This window comes from Hyperoodon ampullatus (assembly GCF_949752795.1).
Source record: "Hyperoodon ampullatus genome assembly, chromosome: 1".
Lineage (NCBI taxonomy): Eukaryota > Metazoa > Chordata > Mammalia > Artiodactyla > Ziphiidae > Hyperoodon > Hyperoodon ampullatus.
The window spans coordinates 124139385-124164308 of record NC_136914.1 but is presented as its reverse complement, the minus strand read 5'-3'; the positions used below and the strand labels follow the sequence as shown (position 1 = coordinate 124164308).

The 24924-nt window shown below is 40.0% G+C and overlaps 1 protein-coding gene across 1 annotated transcript in view; it reads right to left on the bottom strand.

Annotated features, from left to right (window-relative positions):
• Positions 1 to 24924, bottom strand: part of FMN2 (formin 2) — a gene marked incomplete at both ends in the record, with an annotated part of 267482 nt that overhangs the window by 64280 nt on the left and 178278 nt on the right. Inside the window, 5 exons of the mRNA XM_079711279.1 lie at positions 12982 to 13102; positions 13241 to 13300; positions 15906 to 16052; positions 17281 to 17410; positions 17569 to 17660. Coding sequence (XP_079567405.1) covers positions 12982 to 13102; positions 13241 to 13300; positions 15906 to 16052; positions 17281 to 17410; positions 17569 to 17660 — 550 coding nt within the window. The remainder of the gene's footprint in view (positions 1 to 12981; positions 13103 to 13240; positions 13301 to 15905; positions 16053 to 17280; positions 17411 to 17568; positions 17661 to 24924) is intronic.

Sequence of the window (24924 nt, the reverse complement as noted above, 5' to 3'; positions counted from 1 at the left end):
AATAAGCATCTTTCTGTTTGATTTGGTCATCTGTTTTGCTTTTTGGTTTCCTTTGTGAAGTCATACAACATTGGTCTTTCTCTGACATATTCCACTTGGCATACCCTCCAGGCCCATTCATGCTGCCTTTGTGCAAATGGAAAGCTTTATTTTTCATGGTTGAGTAACATTCCACTGTGTGGGTAGGTGAAATATGTGGGCATATATACACACACATATATGTATATATATGAAACACGTATACACACATATGTATTATGAGTATGTGAAACATGTCTTCTTTATCCATCCATCTATTGGTAGATACTACTTAGGTTGCTTCCAAATCTTGGCTATTACAAACAATGCTTCAATGAACATAAGGGTGTATATATCATTTTCAATCAGTATTTTTGTTTTATTGGTATAAATACCCAGAAGTGGAATTGCTGGAACATATGATAGTTCTATTTTCAATTTTTCTGAGGAATCTCCATACTGTTTCCCACAGTAGCAGCATGAATTTTCACTCCCAGCAGCAGTGCACGAGGGTTCCCTTTTCTCCACATCCTCCTTGCCAATACTTGTTTTTTCTTGTCTTTTTGATAAGAGCTATTCTAACAGGTGTGAGGTGGTATCTCACTGTGGTTTTGATTTGCATTTTCCTGATGATTAGTGGTGCCGAGCATCTTTTCATGGGTTTGTTGGCTATCTTTTTGTCCTTTGGAGAAATGTCTATTCAGGTCCTCTGCACAATTTTTAATTGTATTGTTTGTTCTTTTTTATATTAAGTTGTAGGATTTCTTTATATAATTGGGATACAAGCCTTTTATAAAATATATTATTTGCAAATATCTTCTCCCATACAGTAGGCTGTCTTTTCGTTTTGTTGATGGTTTCCTTTGCTGTGCAAAAGCTTTTTTGTTTGATGTAGTCCCATTTGTTTATTTTTGTTTTTCTTACCCCTGCCTGAGGAGACATATCTAAAAAATCATCCCTAGGACTGATGTCAAAGAACATACTGCTGCTATGTTTTCTTGTAGGTGTTTTGTGTTTTCAGGTCTTATATTTGAGTCTTTAACCATTTTGAGTTTATTCTTATACATAGTGTAGGAAAATAGTCCAGTTTCATTCTTTTGCATGTGGCTGTCCAGTTTTCCCAAAAGCATTTATTGAAGGGGCTGTCTTTTCCCCATTGTATATTACTGACTTCTTTGATGTAGATTAATTGACCATGTAAATATGGATGTATTTCTGGGCTTTCTAATCTGTTCCAGTGATATATGAGTCTGTTTTCCTGCCAGTACCATACTGGTTTTTTTTTTTTTTTTTAAGTTTCGTGAAAGTTAATACTCTTTAAAAAAAACTAATATATATATTTATTTATTTTTGGCTGTGTTGGGTCTTTGTTGCTGCACACAGGCTTTCTCTAGTTGTGGCGAGTGGGGGTTACTCTTTGTTGTGGTTTGCAGGCTTCTCATTACAGTGGCTTCTCTTGTTGTGGAGCACAGGCTTCAGGAGTTGTGGCACATGGGCTTAGTTTCTCTACAGCATGTGGGATCTTCCCGGACCAGGGCTCAAACCTGTGTCCTCTGCATTGGCAGGCAGATTCTTAACCACCGCACCACCAGCGAAATCCCCCCCTACTGTTTTGATTACTATAGTCTGAAGTCAGGGAGTGTGATACCTTCAGCTTTATTCTTTCTCAAGATTGCTTTGGCTTTTGGGGTCTTTTGTGGTTCCATACAAATTTTAGGATTATTCTAGTTCTATGAAAAATGCCACTGGTATTTTGATAGGGACTAAATTGAATCTGTAGATTACCTTGGGAAGTATGGACATTTTAAAAATATTGATTCTTCTAATCCATAAGCATGGTATATCTTTCCATTTATTTGTCATGGCTTCAATTTCTTTCATCAACATCTTAGAGTTTTCAGAGTTCAGGTCTTTCACCTCCTTGGTTAAATTTATTCCTAGGTATTATTTTCTTGATGCAATTGGGATTGCACCAGTTCTGTTCTGAGAGCAAGTTCATTAAGTCCAATTTGTTCTTAAGTCCAACAAAGTTAGTCCATGTACCCAACTAACACAATCAGCTATATACCACTGCTTTTACACTTGCTCTGGACATCCTGGGCTTTAAATAAAGATACTATACTAATGTACTCTATACAGCACTGTAAAGTACACAAAAGTACAACCACTTGTAGAGGATGCAAGCACGTGACAATGTACACCAGTCATGTGAACTGATGTGACTGGACATGTGAATGCATGTTCAGATCTTTGAAAGTTCGCAACTTGAAGGTTCATATGTAGGGGACTTACTGTATTAATTTTGTACCTTTTAACTTCACTAATTCATTTATTAGTTCTAATAGTTTTTTGGTTGTGTCTTTAGGATTTTTTATATATAGTGTCATGTCATCTGCAAACAGTGACAATTTTACTTCTTCCTTTCCAATTTGGATTCCTTTTATTTCTTCTTATTGTCTGATTGCTATGGCTAGGACTTCCAACACTATGATGAATAAAAGTGGTGAGAGCGGGCATCCTTTTCTTGTTCCTGACCTTAGAGGAAATGCTTTCAGCTTTTCACCATTGAGAATGATGTTTGCTGTGGGCTTATCCTACATGGACTTTGTTATGTTGATGTATATTCCCTCACACCCACTTTGTGAAGAGTTCTTATAAATAGATGTTGAATTCTGTCAAAAGCTTTTTCGACATCTATTGAGAGGATCATATGATTTTTATTCTTCAATTTGTTAACTGGAGAGGCTTTTCAGAGTCTACCTGCCAAGGCTCACATCCAAGCAATTTTGAAAAGTAATCTCCAAGGACAAGACTCAAAAAAGATTAAAACAGGGATTCTAATGTGCATTACTGTGTGAAGGGGGGAGGGGTAGGAAGGAGGCTGATTGGGTTCATAGCTTGAGTGGCTTGGGGATGAAGAACACAGGAGGAAGAGCATTTTTCAAAGGAAAGAAAATTAATTTGCTTTTGAACTTGCTGGGTTTTAAGGTGACAATGGAATATCCAAGTGTAGTTTCAGCAAGCAGTTGGATTTATGAGTTTGCAGATCAGAGTGATACAGGAAAACTCTGAGTAAGGCCACCTGAGAACAGCATATCCAGTGAGAAAAAGAGGGGGCCAAGGTTGAACACCTGAGCAATGCCAACTTTAATAAAGAAGCAGAGGAAGAGAAGGCCATGAAGAAAAAAGACTTAGAAGGAAATGTCAGATATTATAAGGAGAATCAGAAGTGAGTGGGGTTAGTGAGTCAAAGGGAACAGAGACAGCAAACAAGACAAAGGTGGAAGTAAAATGTTCCCCTCAATTTGGCAAATTGTGGCAACAGTTTCAGCAGTGCCAGGGACAAAGCTGTAACAGCGTGAGGACGGAATGGGAAGTCAGAGACCATGGAAGTGGACCAGGAATCTGTTACCATCTTGGTCAGTGAGCACACGTGTTCGAGAACAAGTGTCCAGCAAGGGCAAGGGGTGGGCTATGGGAAGAACGAGGGGCAAATGAACACAAACCCTTTAGAGCTTCTGGAAAATTCTCCAAATATCCTAGTCTTGCCAACAGTGGGCAAGCAAATCCAGCTGCATGTTAAGAGAGGTGTATAATTCACATGCATCATTCTATCCTAAAGATGGATTTCAGAAAAATCTGATCCCTAACAAGTAAATGTCCATAGATTAATGCCAAAATAGTTCCTTATCACCTAAAAGTAATGGAAGTGGCAGAGATACCACACTCACAAACCCCATGATACCTTAGTTTGGGTGTGGCAGACTTAGCATTATGATCAGTGGAATAAGTTATGTCCACTGAGCTCACCACTTTACATGCCAAAACAAACAGGTGTTTCACATGTGTACTCTTCAACAAGAATTTTGAAAGTGAACACTGTTTTAAACTGAAATGAATGGTTTTGCTCCTTAAATAATCATTCCAATGAGAGGAACTCTCAATTTTTTTTTCACTCCATACACAAGTGATGCACTTCCATGGACAAATCCAGTGTACAGGATATAAAAGGATAAAATGTACTGGCTACAAAAAGATAAAACATAACACCTGTGACTTTCAAAATCTTAGTCAGCCTTTCTGTGCCTCAGGCTCTTTACCTGTAATACACAAACAGCAACAGAACCTGCCTCCTGGGGTTGTTACAAAGAATAAGTCAGTCAATACGCGTAGAGCACTTAGAACTGTGCCTGGTACATGATAAGGTCCGTGTAAGTTTTCACCATCATTGCTGTTATTGTTATCTTTAGTTTTATCAGCAACAGTAGCAGACAAAAAAGTAGGATGCCCAAGGGCTAAGAGCATGGGTTTTGGAGACTGGGTTGGCATCCTGTCTCTTCCACTTACGAGCTGTGTGTCTTTGGCAAAGTAGGTACCCCCCTCTGTACCTCAGTCTCTTCCTCTGTAATACAGAGTTAATAAGCGTCTACTTCACTGTGAAGATCAAAGGATTTTACGTAGGTAAAATACAGAGGACTGCTGGATACACAGTAAGAGAACTATCATGTTTGCAACAATTACTGTGACTGCACAATTACCACCACCAGACACCACCAGAGGTGCAGCTACTAACACACAACAAGAACACGGAACTCCCACTTCCTCAGTCTCAGGAAGCACTGAGGCAATGCTTCAGATTGTGGGAATGACATTTTTTAAAAAATAATAATTTATTTTAAAAAATTTTGGCTGCATTGCGTCTTCGTTGCTGCGCACGGGCTTTCTCTAGTTGAGGGGAGCGGGGGCTGCTCTTCGTTGTGGTGCGTGGGCTTCTCATTGCGGTGGCTTTTCTTGTTCCAGAGCACGGGCTCTAGGCGCGTGGGTTTCGGTAGTTGTGCCTCATGGGCTCTACAGCACAGGCTCAGTAGTTGTGACGCACGGGCTTAGTTGCCCCGCGGCATGTGGGATCTTCCTGGACCAGGGCTCAAACCCATGTCCCCTGCATTGGCAGGTGGATTCTTAAACACTGCGCCACCAGGGAAGCCCAATGGGAATGACCTTTATAGGGACAAACTAGGATAGTATCCTTTTTTCAAACATATTCCTTACTGGTCGTCACTAATTTCGATGTATCTCACACTAATAATCAATGGCCACACAATATATGTGGATACTGTGGGTGACACACTTGGGCTAGACGACCCTCCTGATCCCTTTGCCCCTCAATGCATCTATGTGCTCAGAGACAGGAGAGGCCATAACTGCACAGGCAGCGAAGGTAGGAATCCCTGTCTGATGTGAGCAAGCCTCCAAGTTGTTTACTGGTGGGTCTAAGCATAAACACTCAACAAAGGGGGAGTATACATGGTTGGCAATGGGCCTTCTTCTCACATTTGGCCTCAGGAAACATGAAAAGTCAACATTTACTTATTATCATGAGCAACACCATAGAGGTCACTTAGATCATTTAAATGGATTTGCTCTGTTAGTAAGGGCAGTCCAAAGTAAAACTAAAATAATTCTAAATTACTTATTTGACATGAACAGTATCTATGTAAACAGCATAATTTTATGTAATAAAACTCCACAAGTTTGTACTCTGCAGGATTTAGGACCAGACACGTGTGGATTCTTTTAGCTTCAAACTTGAATACACTGAAAGTGTCATAACATTCGTAAGACATGAAGTCATGAAGATTAAGTGCCATGCAGGTATTTACAGCCCCAAGTTTTGGGGATGCATGAGGACATTTCTAGTGACCAGGGGCCCAGTATTACTGAGGCCGGACTCTCTGCTCTCTCACTGCTCATCTTGACACCGTCCTTCACTTAGAACTGAATCTTGCTTGCCTCTCACATCACATCCTCACTTTACTGTTCTCTGGTACAAAAAAAGAGGGAGGCTGACACTAGGGCAGCAAGTTTCATTTCAAATACCAATTCTGGTCACGTAACAGTGCGTACCTGAAGCATGTTCTTCAGAAGGATTTTGAATAGTCAAAACCTAATTCAACAGGTTAGGTTAGATAACCTTTTCTTTATTGAAGTATAGTTGATGTACAAATTATATAAGTTACAGGTGTACAATATGGTGATAAACAATTTTTAAAGGTTATAGTCCATTTATAGTTACTATAAAATATTGGCTATATTCTCTGTGTTATAAAATATATTCTTGTAGCTTATTTTATACATAATAGTTTGTACCAACCACTCATCCACCCTTATTCTGCCCCTCACCCTTCCCTCTTCTCACTGGTAACCACTAGTTTGTTTCTATAACTGAGTCTCCTTTTTTTTTAATGTCTTCTATTTATTTATTTATATTTGGCTGTGTTGGGTCTTTGTTGCTGTGTGCAGGCTTTCTCTAGTTGTGGCGAGTGGTGGCTACTCTTTGTTGTGGTGTGTGGGATTCTCATTGCAGTGGCTTCTCTTGTTGTGGAGCATGGGCTCTAGGCGCATGGGCTTCAGTACTTGCAGCATGCGGGCTCAATAGTTGTGGCTCACGGGCTCTAGAGCGCAGGCTCAGTAGTTGTGGCACACAGGCTTAGTTGCTCTGCAGCATGTGGGATTTTCCTGGACCAGGGATCGAACCCATGTCCCCTGCATCGGCAGGTGGATTCTTTACCATTGCACCACCAGGGAAGTCCCTGCTTTTTTAAAATTATATTCACTAGTTTATAGTATTTTATAGTTTCCACACATAAGTGATATCATACAGTGTTTGTCTTTCTGCATGACTTTTTTCACTCTGCATAATACCCCCCAATTCCATCCATGTTGTTGCAAATGGAAAAATTTCATTCTTTCTTATGGCTGAGTAGGATTCTATTCATCTTCTTTATCCATTCATCTGTTGATGGACATTTAGGTTGCTTCCATATCTTGATAATTGTAGATAATGTTGCTATGAATATTGGTGAGCATGTATCTTTTCAAATTTGTGGTTTTCTTTTTTTTCAGATATATACCCAGGAATGGAATTGCTGGATCCTATGGTAGTTCTAGTTTTAGTTTTTTGAGAAACCTCTATACTGTTTTCCACAGTGTCTGCACCAATTTACATTCCCACCAATAGTGAATGAGAGTTCCCTTTTCTCCACATTCTTGCCAACATCTGTTGTTTGTGTTCTTTTTGACGACAGCCATTCTGACAGGTGTGAGATGATATCTCATTGTGGTTTTGATTCGTATTTCCCTGATGATTAGCGATGTTGAGCATCTTTTCATGTGCCTATTGGCCATCTGTATGTCCTCTTTGGAAAAATGTCTGTCCAGTCTTCTGCTCACTTTTTAATCAGGTGGTTTGTTTTCTTTGATGTTGAGTTGTATGAGCTGTTTATATAATTTTTAAAAATTTATTTATTTATTTATTTATTTATTTATTTTTGGCTATGTTGGGTCTTCGTTTTTGTGTGCAGGCTTTCTCTAGTTGCGGCGAGCATGGGCTACTCTTCATTGCGGTGTGCGGGCTTCTCATTGCAGTGGCTTCTCTTGTTGTAGAGCACAGGCTCCAGGCATACGGGCTTCAGTAGGTGTGGCATGCGAGCTCAGTAGTTTTGGCTCCTGGGCTCTAGAGCGCAGGCTCAGTAGTTGTGGCACACAGCCTTAGTTGCTCTGCGGCATGTGGGATCTTCCTGGACCAGGGCTCAAACCCATGTCCCCTGCATTGGCAAGTGGATTCTTAACCACTGTACCACCAAGGAAGTCCCTGTTAATATACTTTGGACATTAACCCCTTACTGGTCATATCATTTGCAAATATTTTCTCCCATACTGTAAGATGTCTTTTCATTTTATCGATAGCTTCCTTTGTTGTGCAAAAGCTTTTAAGTTTAATTAGGTCCCATTTGTTTATTTTTGCTTTTATTTCCTTTGCTTTAGGAGACAGATCCAAAAAAAATATTGCTACAATTTATGTCAGAGTGTTCTGCCTATGTTTTCCTCTAGGAGTGTTATGGTTTCTGGTCTTACATATAGGTCTTTAACTGATTTTGAGTTTATTTCTGTAGATGGTTTTAGAGAACACTCTAATTTCATTCTTTTATATGTAGCTGTCTAGTTTTCCCAGCACCATTTATTGAAGAGACTGTCTTTTCTCTATTGTATATTCTTTCCTCCTCTGTTGTAGATTAATTGACCATACGTGTATGGGTTTATTTCTGGGCTTTCTATCCTGTGCCATTGATCTATATTTCTGTTTTTGTGCCAGTACCATTCTGATTTGAATACCATAGCTTTGTAGTATAGTCTGAAGTCAGGGAGCATGATTCCTCCAGCTCTGTTCTTCTTTCTCAAGATTGTTTTGGCTATTTGGGGTCTTTTGTGTTTCCATACAAATTTTAAAATTATTTGCCCTAGTTCTGTGAAAAATGCCCTTGGTATTTTGATAGGGATTGCACTGAATCTGTAGATTGACTTGAATAGTATGGTCACTTTAACAATGTTAATTCTTCCAATCCAAGAATCTGGTATATCTTTCCACCTGTTTGTGTTGTCTTCAATTTCTTTCATTAGTGCCATTGTAGGTATGGTTTCAGACATGTTCCTGTATTACTGAGAACTTGAATTTTCTTTTAAAAAATTAATTAATTAATTAACTTATTTATCTATTTTTGGCTGCGTTGGGTCTTCGTTCCTCTGGGCGGGCTTTCTCTAGTTGTGGCGGGCTGGGGCTACTCTTCACTGCAGTGCACAGGCTTCTCATTGTGGTGGCTTCTCTTGTTGCAGAGCACAGGCTTTAGGCACACGGGCTTCAGCTGTTGTGGCACGTGGGCACAGAAGTTGCGGTTCACGGGCTCTAGAGCATAGGCTCAGTAGTTGTGGTGCATGGGGCTTAATTGCTCTGTGGCACATTGGATCTTCCCGCACCAGGGCTCGAGCCCGTGTCCCCTGCATTGGCAGGCGGATTTTTAACCACTGGGCCACCAGGGAAATCCCAAGAACTTGAATTTTCTGCACTGTATCAAACTCAAGGACACCAGCACTCATTCTCAAAATAGTACCTGCTGGCAGCTGCCAACCTTATGGTCTCAAGGTTTCCCCTTGTAACTAAGCAACCATTTCGGGCCCCATGGGTCCTTGCTTAACAAACACCCTTACTTCTTGCACCTCCAATCCTAATTCTTAACAAACAAATTACATAATTTTGCAGTGTTTGCCTGTATAAGCCTTCCCCATTTTGTAGTCCAGCAAAATACAACTGAAGTGCTTCTTGACTTTTTGTCTCCCAGGCTATAGCCCTCAGTTTGGCTCAAATAAAATTGTTTTATGTTCCTATTGTAAATTGTTTATTGCTTATTTACACCGACATAAATAATGTATTTTCCTGTTTGCATTTTCAGTGTTCTGATGTTCCATGCTGAAGTGATATTCATTATAAAATCTTAATAAAAAATATTTTTAAAAAGCTATTGGTTGCATTTGAATTGAGTTTATAACATCATTTTTTCTTTCCTTGAACAAAAATAAATAAAACCAGAAATTTACAATGATAAATACAATTGTTACAAACAAATATAAATCAATACAAACAAGTTTAAGGACTGATTTTTCCTAAATATGTCTGGATACAGACATTATTTCAACGTCTGTGAAAGATATAGGTAATGAATTTTAAACACTTTCAAGTCAAATACTGAAGGTGGGGGAGGGTAGAGGATACAGGGAGGAATGTGCATGAGAACATTCTTGCCCAGTTCCAGGAACTTAATTACTCCATGCTCAGTGCATGCAGAGTTGAGTCATGTGGCGAGTGGAACTGTTTCGACCCAAGAAAGGCACTGGAACAGAAGCCATCACTTGGCATCCAGAGAAGCTGCTACAAGTTTTGACAGCCAAAATATTTTAAAACAATACTCTTTTCAAAGGGGAAAGATAGAAATATTGATACCTTGTCTAGCATTGTGAATGAAAGTATTTGTAGTCATCCTTTTGGGAGGCTACTAATAAAGTTAATCTCAAATAATTTAAGCTCTTTTGCTCCAACCAGCAATTGACCTGTGGTGAGACCAGTAGCGAATGAGTCTCTGGCACTAGTATTATAGCTTAGCAGATGGTTCTTAACTAATACTCTGGGGTGATGCTAAGAGAGAAAATGGGGTTCTATTTCTGGATATGTTGAATAGTTTTCTTAGAACAATTTTACTTTGATTAAAATTAATGGTTTTAAAGCTAAATGTCTAAAAGGAGTAAAAAACTCTGCTGCTTGTTCTGCTTGTTTTTGGAAAATAGTATTAACCACATAAGGTGATCTGTGGGATTGGAGTGAAGGTTTTACCCTACATTAGTTTTATTAATGCATAATGTGGAAGATGTGGAGAACATCTTGACATGGAAAAGAATGAATAAGTTAAATTTTATCGTACAGTGCTTTCCTAAATAAATTTCTTTGGTTATCATGTTTTTATATTCTAGAGAAGAAAAATTTCTTAAATAATAAATTCATGACTAGGTAGATCTTAAAACTACTAAGGGAAACAAAATGTAGTTAGCTATCTGTGCTCATGGTTTTTTAAAATCTAAGTTAACTTTAACGGTGCTGTACACCATCCAAAGACAATGCCCTTATGACGTCCTGCCTTTTTAGAGCTTGCTTGCTTTATTTTGCTTTTGTATATTTAATAAAAACTGTCTCAAATGTTAAAAAAAAAACAAAAAAAGAGAAGCTGCTAACGGCCAGGAGAGAACAAAAGCTACCTTTCACTGAGCTCGGACAGTCAGGGGAGCACCAAGGAGCTGCAGGAATCTTGGGAACAAGTACAGACACCAAACACAGCGGGTGCTCTTACAAAATGCTAAAATGAGGTTCAGTTGTCTGAGCCATAACGCATTATTTCTTGGTCTTTCTTTTGAAATGAAAATTAAGTCTAGAAGCAGAGGCAGAAACAGTGACAGAGCCAGAAGATGAGTGACCAAATGGTTATAGCTTATCTGTCTTTATCAAACTAGTCACACTCTTTATTCTATTTTTTCTTTATTATAAATAGCTAATATTTTTGGATACTTATTATATGGAAAATATTGTGAAAACTCTCTACATGTATCATATCATTTTCTAAGTCTTCTTAAAAAAACTTGCTTCTGAAAAAAAAAAGTGGACAGGCTATCTGAATCTTCTGAAATGAATTACTTAATTTGATCACTTGAAAGGAATCATTATTAGGCTACATTTATCAAAGTGAACATTATTTTAAGGTAATTATATCCAAAATAGTACCTCTCAAAAAATTTCTCTTTTTAGCTCTGCGTCTTGTGAGAATCTGCCATTTTCATGACCTCATGTAACTATAGTGAGAAAGCATGTAGATACGAAAAGTGAACAAGAAAACATTCCAAAGGGAAGCACCAACCAAAGTCAACATAAACCCTCTGTCCATGAGATCACCATTCCACCTGTTTATAAAATCATGTGTAAACTATGAAATCCTGCTTTGCAAGACTGAAGTGATCAAAGTGTTAAGTATTTTCCAGAAACCCCAGAAGTGCCCAGCACCACATGGGGGGGGGGGGCCGGGGAGAAAAGAAGAAGAAGAAGAAGAAAGAAGAACAAGAAGAAGGAGAAGGAGAATTTCATAAGCAAACCAAGATACCTGGCTAAATTTTGAAGTATGATAAATACTACACATGAATGGTTTGCCTTTTGTATTGCTTTAAGAAATCATACTTAAATACATAGTAATGTAGCATTACACAATTGTAACATAGTTTTAATTGTTATTTATTTAAAAACAGGCAGTCATTCTTGGGCTCTATCCATGAGCACCCATATTTGATGCTCTCAGGGGAGCATCTAAACGGCAGGACTTCACCCCTCCTTGACAGTGACGATTATATCTCTGGTACCCACAGCACCTAGCAAAGGCCTTTCATGAATCAGGCCCATAATAAATGTTAAGTATTTAGGAACTACGGGCAAATTATATAATGTTACTATGTTGATTTAAATCCATATAAACGCATCTGTGACCAGAATATAACAACTCCACAAATCTGATTACAGATCAGTATCTTTAGATAAACATTTCAACACTGGGATAGAATCTCTTAAAAAGTTTTATCATCTTTTTGGTTTCTGGGGTAACCAAGCCTCTTCTCATATAGTGATACAACATGAAATGAAAATCTCACATAAACTTACTCCATCCCTGTCTGTGCTTAAAGAGTTACAAAGATGCTTAAATCGACAGCTGAGGTGTTCTCAACTTCACATCAAGAAGAAACCTCATGAAAAGAAAGTAAAAGGGATGAGTGAAATAGGTGAAGGGGATTCGGGGTACAAACTGACAGTTATAAATAAGTCACAAGGATGTAAGGTACAGCATAGGGAATAAAGTCAATAATACTGTAATAACTTTGGTACATAATAGATGAAGATATATTGTTGTACACCTGAAACTAATATAATATTGTAAGCCAATTGTACTTCATTAAAAAAGGCAGGGGAAGGGGATGAAAGGGATTTTATCTACAAAAATAAAAAAACTGTAAACTACTTGCTTTTGTGCTTTTCTTTAAATTTACCATTTTGAAGAATTTCAAACTCTCTTCAAAATGATTTGATATAAGGCTTTTCAACTAACAAAAAAGCATTACACATGCATGTGTCTTTTGACCAAATATGTGAAAAAAGATGTTTTCTTCCCAGAAGAGTTTACACGCCACAAAATCTCAGACAACTATAGCAAGGGTAGGTAGGAGGGAATATGTATCTTTTAACAACGACATGATAAATGTACAAATGTTCTCGGCTATAAAGTGAAAGCAAGACAGTCAAATCTGCCCCTGATGAAAGAGGCTGCTATTCAAATAACCAAGATACTATTCAATAACTAAATTTCTAATACATATAACTTTTTAAACAACAAAAGAATAAGATTATTGGTAAATTTTTTCTTTTGCCAAACACACAAAAAATGTTACATGGATGTAAAAGATTTTACTTTCTTTAAAAACATTGAAAAGTCTGTCCTAATTAAAAAAGCATAAATAACAACCATGAGTTTCTTTAACATTGTAAGTTACCTCTCAGGTCTTTCTTGAGTTTTCTGAGGTCTTTTTGAAAGTCCTCAAACTTCATCTGCGAGGCCTGAAAGAGGTCCTGGGGTTCGGGCAGTGGAAACACACACTGTTCCTTCCCAGCATCCTGATCAGCAGGAAGCACAAAACATTTAAATGAATGAGGACTGAGCAACAACAGCAATGACAAAACAAAGACAAACACGGCCAAATTGCTCAACAATGAGGAATAACAAGATGTGACTCTATGTAAAAACTGTCTCACCTCATCAAAATTGCGAAGATAGTAGGATACGATATATGACAAAAGGCTTCTGCTATTGTCCTAGGCAGAGAGACCAAAGTGAGTAGAAATATATTTTTTAAATTATTCAATATACAATGTTAAATTAAATTCACTCCAGTAAATCCACACATGTAGATGAGAATATTTGGGATGAAATGTGAAGTTCTCTGTTTCTTCTTACTTTAACGGTCCAGACGGTCTTGTTTTCCCCACTGTTCCCACCTAAGCCCCACATGGAAGCACAGCTGTTTCAGGGTGGAGTCTCAGATGTATACACCTTTCTGTTTTCACCCTCCTCGACCAGACAATTAGTTCATTAATTTTATGTTTTATTATTGAAAGGTATAACTACTATCTAAACTGAAATGACTAAATATCACCAGCATTTCTGCATGGCTGGACCAACAGGGACCACTCCAACAGGAAGTTTGATTGAGGCTTGTTAGTATGTAGATTAAAAAAATTTAAGTTAAGTGTTATTTCAAGTAAGCTGGAGCTTTAAAAATGCAAATGCGTATTATAAATTATGTCAGCAACTGAGATTTAGGAATTAATATCCATGCAGCTATAAATAATGTATGTAGTTCTAAAGAAAAAAAATGTTTCATATCTAACAAGCTTCAAAGAAGAGCTTTCCACCTTCTTTCTGGCATATTTAGAGGAATTAATTTTTAATTTTTTTTCATTGCTCAAAATTAGTATTAGATAATCTGAATGTGTGAAACCAAATACATATTTTAAAAATACACCCTATAATACAAACTTTGTTTTCTGGAATGTTCAATCTAACCATGATTTTTCCCCCACTAGATAATAAAAGAACAACATCCCTTTATAATCAAGTTTGACATGACATGATAATATATCTATTAGACTCCCCATATATATTTCTATATACATATATTACACAGAAATATATAGCTATAATAATAAAAGTAATACATTTATTAGAAACAAGATTGCTTATAAAATGATTTAAGCACCTGACTTCCTTTGTCTTTCCTAACTTGCAAATCAGTGAAATGATCAGCAATACCTGAATCAATTAACAAAACACATTAAATGCCTGCTGACAGGCGTGCTGAGCAGAAGTTAATTCTGACTGATCCAAGGAACAGCTCCATCCATGCAGGTCTATATAACTATATAGATATAGTTATCTTCATTTTATATAGAAAGAACCAAATAGACTTTGCATATAGCTCTTGTGAGAATGCAAGTGAAATTATTTTTAAAAAGCTTGCTTCTTGATTATTTTTTCCAGATTATTCCTTAATTATTTAAATTAATGAAATTTAACTTATAGGAGGATTGAATAACATATATCAATCAATACAAAAAAATCCCTTATTCATATATAATTATGATCATCAGAATCTATTTCAGATTCATTTTGATAAGTAACATTATATTGATGCTATTTGTATTCCAATGTTATTTACAAAAACTACTTGTTTCAATCCAACAATCAGCTGTAAGAACTATTCAAAAACTACCATGTGTTTAGAAAAAACCTTTTGTTTTTGATTAAATGATTTATCATGTTGACATATTGGAGGTTCCTATGAAAATGTATATCATACAAATAAAACAGCATTTGAAGAAATATAACCATAAAAATCACAAAAAATATATGCTGTTGGTGTTCCAAGCAAGGACTATGTTTTTCCCAATTATGGAAAAGCACACTGTCTGGCACTTCATAGAAGCCCGATGAAGGAATGTTAAATGAACATATGAGTGGATATGAGTGAATAAACCAGTGAGTTGTTGACTGGCAGAAAAAATAAAAAAACAGCATCTCCCTCCTATCAGAGAGATTATTGCCTTATCTAGGAGGGCCAATTCTCTGTACTTTCATTTTTATAGGCCAATTGTTCACTTAAGCTCAATATTTTAAAAACATTTCCTTCATAATTTCCTTCATCATATAGTTCTTTGTGAAGACTCTTTTACCAGAGAAACAGAATTCTATTATTTTCTAAGTTTACAATGTCAGGCTTTAACTCTGACCATTGTGGTGGCTTCCCTGATGTTATATTTCTACTGACACTCTCATAATCTCTTAGATGTTAATTTTAAACAAACACAACTACAGAAGTAGAATAAAAAATAATAATTAGGTTTGCAAAAGGGCTTAGATGTTCCCATATATACCAGTATCAAGGAGAGGATGATATAGAGAAAAACAGGATCATCTTTTAAATTTTATTTATGAACTACTTTCACGCGTCTTTGTTTTGTTTTTAAAACATGGGCCTGTTGGCCTCCATTGCTTAACATGGAGAGAAGAAGAAAGTGATGGATACTCTGTCTAATTTATAGAAATCAACTAGTCCTCAGATCCAAAAGGATAAATATTAGCAGACATGGGGAAGATAGTAAAAAATAATTATTTTTATTTTAAAATATTGTCTTCTCAATTATTCATTAGACACAGGATTCAAAATTACTCACTTTAGGAAACATTTTTCTTCTCTAGATCACAAATATACGGTGGCCACTACTTTTATCTAGCTTAGAACACAAAGGAAATTTTTACCTCGGGACATAAATATTTATCACACTGGTTTACAGTCAAACTTATTACTCAACAAGATGCCCAGTCCTCAGTGTGCTACATTCACTCACCCGAAATACTTACACTGCTTTTGACGTCTTTCAGCTTTGGGAGGATGTCTAACCCAAAACCGTCTGCCTGTCCCCGAGTCTTATTTCCACCATTCATGTAGTTGCCAAAGGCAAGAACCAAACCCAAAACTTGCATGACCCCTGAGCCATTTTTTAATGTCTGTAAAACAGGATAAAGAAGAATCTCTCATTCACAGTCTTGTCTGAATTATCTTAAGTCAGTGGCAGATATTCACATTATATTAATAATTTGGGGGTCACATCCAAACTTCATCAGTGCTCATTTTAGTATATTTAAGAGCAGTGTCTCCAAAGATAACTTAGAAAAAGTTGCACCACCCACAAGCATGCAGGTTGTGCTTCTGTAGCTGAGACGCACTAGCCTAGGTCATTTCTGTGATGTAACTGCATGGAAAACAAATATGGCTGTGATATGAGAACCACCACAAAATAATATCACTGCCATCGGCCTAACTGTACCTGCCTCTGTGCAATGCAAATTTTTGGCTTACGCATAGCACAGGGGAGATCAGCTCGGTGCTTTGTGACCGCCTGGAGGGGTGGGATAGGGAGAGTGGGAGGGAGGGAGACGCAAGAGGGAAGGGATATGGGAACAGATGTATATGTATAACTGATTCACTTTGTTATAAAGCAGAAACTAATTAAAAAAATTTTTTTTGGCATAAGGTGTAACTACCAAAACGTAGTTATAAAGTTTAATTTCCAAATTTAGATATATCCCTGAAAGGTTCACACTCACTTCTTCCAAAACACACAGTTTAAGTTGAATTTGTACATCACTTCCTCTGAAAATGTGTCTTTCATGACATCTTACTACTTTTCAAAATGATTTACCATAGCCAGAAAGAATGGTGCTATTTTGACAAACTGTTTTAAATGTTAATATTGGTAATTTCTGCCAAGCATTTGTTCTTTGTTTTCAGAAGAATATTTATCTTCTGTCGAGTCATACAGCTGTTCCTGAAGCATTTGGTTTGAATCACTAACAATTTGTTGAGGGGCCCTCCCCAAAATGGAGGAAAATAAAGAAAACGTCTTCACGTGGCTTTTGGCTGGCAGTCTGATGGAGGAGAGGCCCGTGACAAGGGAAGATTGTGCTTTGGCAAAAGCAGGGGGACAGAAGCCTGAGGGGGTGGACGCCCAGTGACCATGCCCCAGCAGTGCTGTCCCGGGTCCACTCGCCCTCCTGCACATTTGCTTTGACCTTGATGCTCAGTCATCATGCTTTCTCTTTGGTGGGACCACTATCCTTCAGATTTTATGAGTACTTATGGTAAATAAAAGACAACTTGTTTGCAATACGAACATGACTGAACACAATTAAATATCAGAACCCAAGCGACAGCCCCCGATGGACCAGCACCCACCTCACACAACTTCTGTAGCAGCTCCAGTTTGCGCCGAATTGAGCAAATGCTTTCTGAAAATGTGGACTGAAACAGGATGCAAAAGACTCGCTCTGAAAAGTTGGGGATTAGTGACAGTTCGTAAAGGAACCTAAGGAAATAAAGCCAAGTTAAGAGGAAAAAGATGCACATAAACACGTTCATCCTCACATCATTCATAATACTGATGCACAGAAGGTACTTCATTTTCTGAATGGAAAGAGCCCCCCGTGGCCTGGACGCCGCCCGCGGGGCCGAAGCCCTGCTTACTGCTCAGGTTTATCCAGAGACTTGGTGTTTTCCTTGTCTTTGGAGGACCGGCCATGTTTTTCAATTTTTTCCAGTTCATCTGACTGTGCTCTCTGGAACAACAAAAGCCAAGTTTTTTTTAGATAATGATGATCAGCAAAACTCTCTATATTTTCATATTTCTTAGCCTCTGTTTGAAGGAAATATCATCTCCAAATCTTCCAAATGTTATTGTCTGTTAGTGACATGCAAAATATTTATTCCAGCATGCTTTAAAACAACACAGTTTCCCTCTCATTTTTTAGTGGTGTATAATACCCTCTAGAATGCAAGAAATTCATTTTAAAGTGTCATTTCTTATTCAGAAATTAATCAAGTTAAATCTGGAAGTAATTTGATCCTAAAGCCATTAAAGATTTTTAAAGGGAAAAGTACCTATTTAACTACTGAAATCATTGCTTATATCTGTTTTGGGGAAAGAAGAGTACAATTGAATTATTAAGTCATGGAACAAAAATAAAAGATTTTGATTCTTCTGAATTTTCTTTTTGATACAAAAATGGCTCTAGGCTTTTCTTCCTAGGTGTCTTCTTTCCCCTTTTAAAATCTCAAGCTAAAAATTTGTTGTTCTAAGTTTGTTTCTTTGTAGGAGAGGATCCTGTGCATTTTAACATAAGGTAGAAGATTTTATAGGCTTCAAGGAACACAAACTTACTCTTTGTGGAGAATTTGGATGATTTTATTTTCAGTCTTGTCTCTGCAATTCACAAAGATGTTTCAAAACAGCCAAAATACTACCTTGTCTAAGTGCATTAACAAGTTTGAGTAGACCACCCTATCTTGGGTTTGAGTCTAGTCCTCCGATATTAAAATCCCTTCAACCATTATTTGTTGTTTACACAGAAAAGCAGCTCAGCCATAAACTGCTGTAGATGACAGAACCTGATCAGTTTCTAGAGACTACAGATTTCCTCTAAACAAAGCATGTTCTGTTTTGAATTCACTGATTGTTCTGAAATGCAGGTTTTTCTATAGATGGGATTAACTAGCAAAGACTAGCTTCTCCAAGGAAGCTTCTTTTAGCATGGAAAGATTTGATGACAGATCGGTAGATCTTCTGAGGGTTTGATCAATTTTGTTTCCGGAATGTAATGTGACAAAAGGATACTGAGAAGTAAAGGTACGACGTCCACCGCAAAGCTTGCCTTGCCCACCTTGACCCCATTATAACCAGTCTCTCTCTAGAACAGCACAGAACCTTGTGTTCGCTTTGTGTTGTGCTACACGTACCACAGTGTCTCACTGGTGATGCACACACATGCCCACAAGCTTCTGGAGGAGGAAGGCCGTGTCTCACTATGGTCCTAGTGACTGGTATGGTTCACTACCGTATGGTCAGCCCTCACTATCGTGGGCTCCGCATTTGTGGATTCAACCAAATGGAGATCCAAAACATGTGGGGAAAATTCCATAAAGTTCCAAACAGCAAACTTGGACTCACTGTGCTGCAGCAACCTTTTACACAGCACTTACACGGCATCATAAGTAATCATATAAGTAATCATAAGTAATCGAGTGATTTAAAGCATACGGGAGGGTGTGTGGGGTTATATGCAAGTACTGCACAACTTCATTTAAGGGACTTGAACGTCTGAGGATTTTGGTACCAAGCCCCTGCAGATACCGAGGGGTGACTGTGCAGTTAGCAGTCAGTAATTTTTTTTAAACATTGAAAAATTAAATCAGTAATTGAATATGAAAAAAGAAGGCCTCCAATTCTGGGGAGAAGAGGGAGGTAAAAGCACGAAATATAATGACAGGACACTTGAAATAAGAACTACTGAGGACATGATGATACAATACCAACTGCTCAGCATCATCCTGAGGGTACAATGAGAATCTTTATGAGGTAATTTGAATCCAAAATAGATACCTATGCCAACATGAGACAGAATGAGTCATTTCAAATGCTAGGACACAAATAAGAAATAAGAAAGCTGTGCCCAGCAAAAGTACATACGACTTCACTCATCTGTACATCCATTCCACACAACTCTTTTGGGTACCCATCATTCATCTCTTATGCAGGAATACTTATGTGTGTAAAGGTACAAGAAGTAGAACTAAAACATCGTAGGTTTTTAAGCAATATTCATCAAATCTACAAATTCTGCTATTCATCAGTACACCAAGACCAACTGCTTCTTCTTGTCCATCATCTCAGCTTTCTCCTTGCAAAACATGTGGGATCAAGCAAAAGTCAGTTAATTTCTACCTGTTAAGGCCCCAAATTCTTACTCTTATCAGCAACCATCAACTATGTCAAACTATTGACTACAAATCTGTACCAGAACTTAGAGGTCACCTCGATAATTCTGGATTTGTTTGACCCCCAAAATGAAGTTAGTCTCAAGGGTTCTTCTCTGGTCCACCAGTTTGAAGTAATCATCAGGGTCAGGCTTTAAAAAGGATGAATCTTAGGGATTTATTCATCCACCAATTCAATCAGAGATGGACTGTTTACCAGGCACTACACCAGACAATGGAGATAAAAACATATACGCTGGGCTTCAGATTTGAGAAAAACCCCACCGCACGACACAGCATGTTGCTCATAGCACCACTCTTATTTGCTCAACCCTGCTACAGCAATCGTCCACTGCTTTTTTGTTTTTGTTTCTGTTTTTTTTTTTTTTGAGGTACGCAGGCCTCTCACTGCTGTGGCCTCTCCTGTTGCGGAGCACAGGCTCCGGACGCCAGGGTCAGCGGCCATGGCTCACAGGCCCAGCCGCTCCGCGGCATGTGGGATCCTCCCGGACCGGGGCATGAACCCATGTCGCCTGCATCGGCAGGCGGACTCTCAACCACTGCGCCACCAGGGAAGCCCTCCCACTGCTTTTTAAAATTATACATAACCCTCTATAAGAAGGAGATGCTAGTGACCACACTACCATACCAGTGGTGATGAGAGTTATCTATTGAAATAGTTTCATTTTTCCTTATGGCCAAAGACACACAGGCAAAGTAACTACACACTCACGTACCAATGAACAACATAAAGGAATTTCCAAGTTCCAAACATTCAAGTAGCAAGCCTTCCCTCTCCCAGTCTCACAAGACCAGATCATTTCAGTCTCCAGCACAGGGAATGTCTTTTGGTTACTACCTTCCTTTACTTACTGCACACTCCCCCTTCCCACTCCCACACCGATTACCTGCAGGTTTGTACCAGAATTTCCTTTTCTCAAGAGTTCCTGTTAGCCTAGAAATGAAATAGATCTATTGCTGCTAAGTTGGAGGCTTTCACCAGTTACCAAAGATTCATAGCACCCAACACCCAGACACACTCCTCACTCAACCGCTGGCCAGAACCGACCTGGATTCCTGGCTGCCAGCCCCGGATTTCACCAGGTATTTTGACCTCCATGGCCCTAAACCCACATGCCCTGCAACTGAAGGCTGCTCTTCCAACTCCTGAGAAAAACCGTAGCTCCCAGAGAGGATGGGGCTGGGCAGCAGGGGGTGCAGGGGGAGAGGAGGCTGTTGAGAGGGATGATGTGCTTTCCTGATGCCGAGTCTATTGCTGGCATTCAGCCAGTGTTTCTCAAGCAGGGTTCCAGGGAACACTGACTTGGGTCCTGAGATTCATTAAGCATTGCTGTGTGAGGACTTTCCCCGGCAGTCCAGTGGTTAGGACTCTGCGCTTCCACTGCAGGGGGCGTGGGTGGGGTTCAACCCCTGGTCAGGGAACTGGGATCCCACATGCTGCGCAGTGCAGCCAAAAAAAAAAAAAAAAATTGCTGTATGGTACATGCTAAATAAATACTCTCAGAAGTTATGTTGTTGAAAAAACTATTTCATTTTAACAGCGATCCTCATACCTAATTGATCATAAAACGTGTGTGTGTGAGAGGGAAACAGAGAGAACAAGATAGAAACGCTCCCAAGGAGCCGGTGTTCCAAGGGATGCAGGTGGGAACACGGTGCAGGCCAGACTCTCACCAGTCCCCGTTCGGTTTCTACCATTTTCTCAGTGTTTCTAGTCTACATCTCATCACTAAATCTTGGCCTCAGCCCTCGCCCTCGTGTCTGCCTCCGGATGGGCTCCCGCTGGTCACAGCATCACACCCCCTGTCCCTGGACCCCCGACAGCCCTCCTCAGTCCCCAGGGCCAGGCCCGCGCTCCCACCAGCCCACACACGACAAAAGGCTTCAGCCCGCGTTTCCGAGACAGCCCGCTTTCCCCTGCATATGTCCACACGAGCAACTGCTTCCCTAACATTTTCTCCTGCAGAGCTCAGAAGCACCTTGGACAAAAAAGCCTAAAAACAAACTCATGTTTTCTTTCCCCAAACACTCAGCGGTCCTGATGACAGCAAAGTGGAAACGAGTCACCCAGCTGGACGCTGATGAGTTGCCCAGCCTCAGAGCAACTCTCCCCCGCCACTCCCAATGCCGTCGTCCGGCCTGGGCCACCACCCTCCTGCCCGTTCTGCCTGGCCCCCGTCACCGCCTCCAGCTGTGACACCGGCCCTACACGGCATGCAGTGTCACTCTGTAAAGATGCGGACCGGAGCCTGTGCTCCACGCCACTCCTCACGCCTGCGTCTCGGCTGATCCTCACTCTTAGATCAGCACACAGACCCCGGGTGCCCGCGAATCCCCCGTGGCTCACCGCCCGCCCCCATCTTGTGTCCTGCCCGCACCTGCTGAGCGGTTCTGTCCCCACTGGCTTTCCTCCAGTTCCTCAAGTGGATCCCACTCCTCTTACACCAACGCTGCGCCTTGTGTCTGGAACATTCCCCACACGTCTCACCCCTCAGCACCCTTGCTTCTCTGCTCTGGGGAGGCCGCCTTTCACTTCCTCACCAGCCTGGGTCCTCCTGGGGACACAGCCCCATTGGGCATCACCACTGGAAAGGAGTCTGGGAGGCGTGGCTCCCAGAGTACAAAGACAGCTCCATAAGCCCAAGGATAAGGTCAATGTTTTCATCATTGCAACCAGAGCACATGCCTGAAATAAAGCAGACGTTTAATAAATATCTGATGAAATAATCACAAACGCATGGAGTTTATTATATATAAATTACTCCAAAGTCACTCATTTCTTCCTAACCTCCTATCTCCTCATTCAGTCTCATCTTTTCTCTCCTTTCTGCAAATAGAAACAGTAACTACCAGGCCTTGAAACACTGGGTGCCTGACTTTGGAGAAGTCAAGGTCACGATGTCTGGTGACGTTGACGACAGCAACCAGGCAGCCGGTTCTGTGCTGGATGGTGGTTGAGGGGAGACTGTGCCTGGTCTCCAGGAGTTTTCTTTTCTTTATTCCTGTGCTATTGATCCAGCATCAACAGCAACCTTCCTCTTCCTGTAATTATCTCTCCCTCTCTCCACTCACCTTTCCCCTCAGCCCTTTCTTTCCTACCTGAGCCTCAAACTCCCTTCTCCCCCACCCATCTCTCCCTGAGCCCTTCACAGCCCTCCCTCTCCTTCTCCAGCTCAGAATCTCGGAGGTAAACTGACTTCTCTCATCTTGGGCTTGGTTTATGAATCCCCACGATCTGGCTTTTGTTCTCTCACTAAGCTCAAAAATGATCTTCTTACAGCCAAGAGTCTCTTGTTAGATAACACAAGAGGTCCTATTTATTGAGCCCTTAATAACAGTCAGGCACCCTGCAAAGTGTTCTCCATGTACAATGTCATGTAGTCCTCACAGAGCCCGGACAGGCATCATTATCACCAACAGCATCACCCCTATCGTATGATGAGAATGCTGAGTCTTAGGTCTCAACCAGTAAGCATGGGTGCCAAGGTCCAAGCCTTCACCTATCGTCTCCTGATGTCAAGGGGCTGACACAGATGTCTTTTTTACAGAAGTGCTACTGAGCCCCAGGCTGCCTACTGAAGGGGCCCAGGGCCTTGAAGACCAACATGGGGCCAAGATGAGGACACCTCATTCCTTGCCAGTCATTCCTGCAACTAAAAGTCCTGGAACTAAGACCACAAACAAACATAGGAAAGCTATGAAAAATGCAGGGAAGGCTGACTGGCTGGGAACCTCACAAGCTGAGGAAAGCCGTAAGCTCCCTGAATTTTCTTTCTTCCTTCGTCCCCAGTGGGGTGCTGGAGAGGCCTGGATGCAGGACCACCTCTAGACAAAGGACGTCTGGCAGAAAAAAACCTCATTCTTAACACTTGGCCTACTCGAGCCAAAAACCAAGAGAAAAACTGACCCCTCGCGAAATCAGTGTGGCCGAGTGGAGAAGCGAACATCCCCCGACCTGGCAGCAATGCGGTAAAGCTGGTTGGCAGGAGGCAATGCTACTCAGCGACCCTCTTCCCCGACCTCCCCCCCGGTGGCTGGGGGGCAGCTGGTACTTCTCCCACCCCCAGCAGCAACGAGGCAAATGAGGTGGCTCAGAGGGGTGACAGTGAGCCCTACAATCTAACTGGAAAAGGGGCAGAAGACGTGGACCTCACCAAAGAGAACACACAGAAGACAAACACATGAAAAGACGATCATTTGCCATTAGGAAAATGCAAATTAAAGTCACAGTGAGATATTACCATACACTTACCTATTACAACAGCTAAAATTTAAAAGATGGTGACAGTACCAAGGATGCAGCAAAATTAGATCTCTCCCATACTGCTTCTGAGGACGTTCTGGAGAATAGTTTGGCAGCTTCCTAAAAATACATTCTAAATATACATTTAACATATGCCGGGCATTTATCGCAAAGATGAGAAAGCTTATATCCACACCAAAAACTTAATGTATACGAATATTCATAGGAGTTTTATTTGTAATAGCCAAAACCCGAAAACCCAAATGTCCCTCAATGTAGGAAACAAATGTTGGAGTGTTCACACCATGGAATACTATTCAGCAATGGCAAAAAATAAGCTTTTGATACACTCAACACTTGGATGGATCTCAAGGGAATTATACTGAGTGAAAATAAGCCAATATCAAAAGGTTACAGGTTACATCCTATATGATTCCATTTATATAACACTCAAAATGACAAAATTACAGAGATGGAAAACAGAATAGTGACTGCCAGGGATTAGGAATGGGGGAAGGGGTCTCTGCAGAGGTGGAACAATTCTGTATCTTTTTTTTTTTTGGCTGTGCCGCAGGGCTTGTGGGATCTTAGTTCCCCAACCAGGGACCAAACCTAGGCCCTGGCAGTGAAAGCACCGACTCCCAACCACTGGGCCACCAGGGGATTTCCAACAATTTTGTATCTTGATTGTAGTAATGGTTACACAAATCAACACGTGATAAAACTGTACAGAACTACACACACATAGAAACATGTGCACTCACGCACACACACAAAGGAGTGCATGAGGAACCAGCAAAATCGAA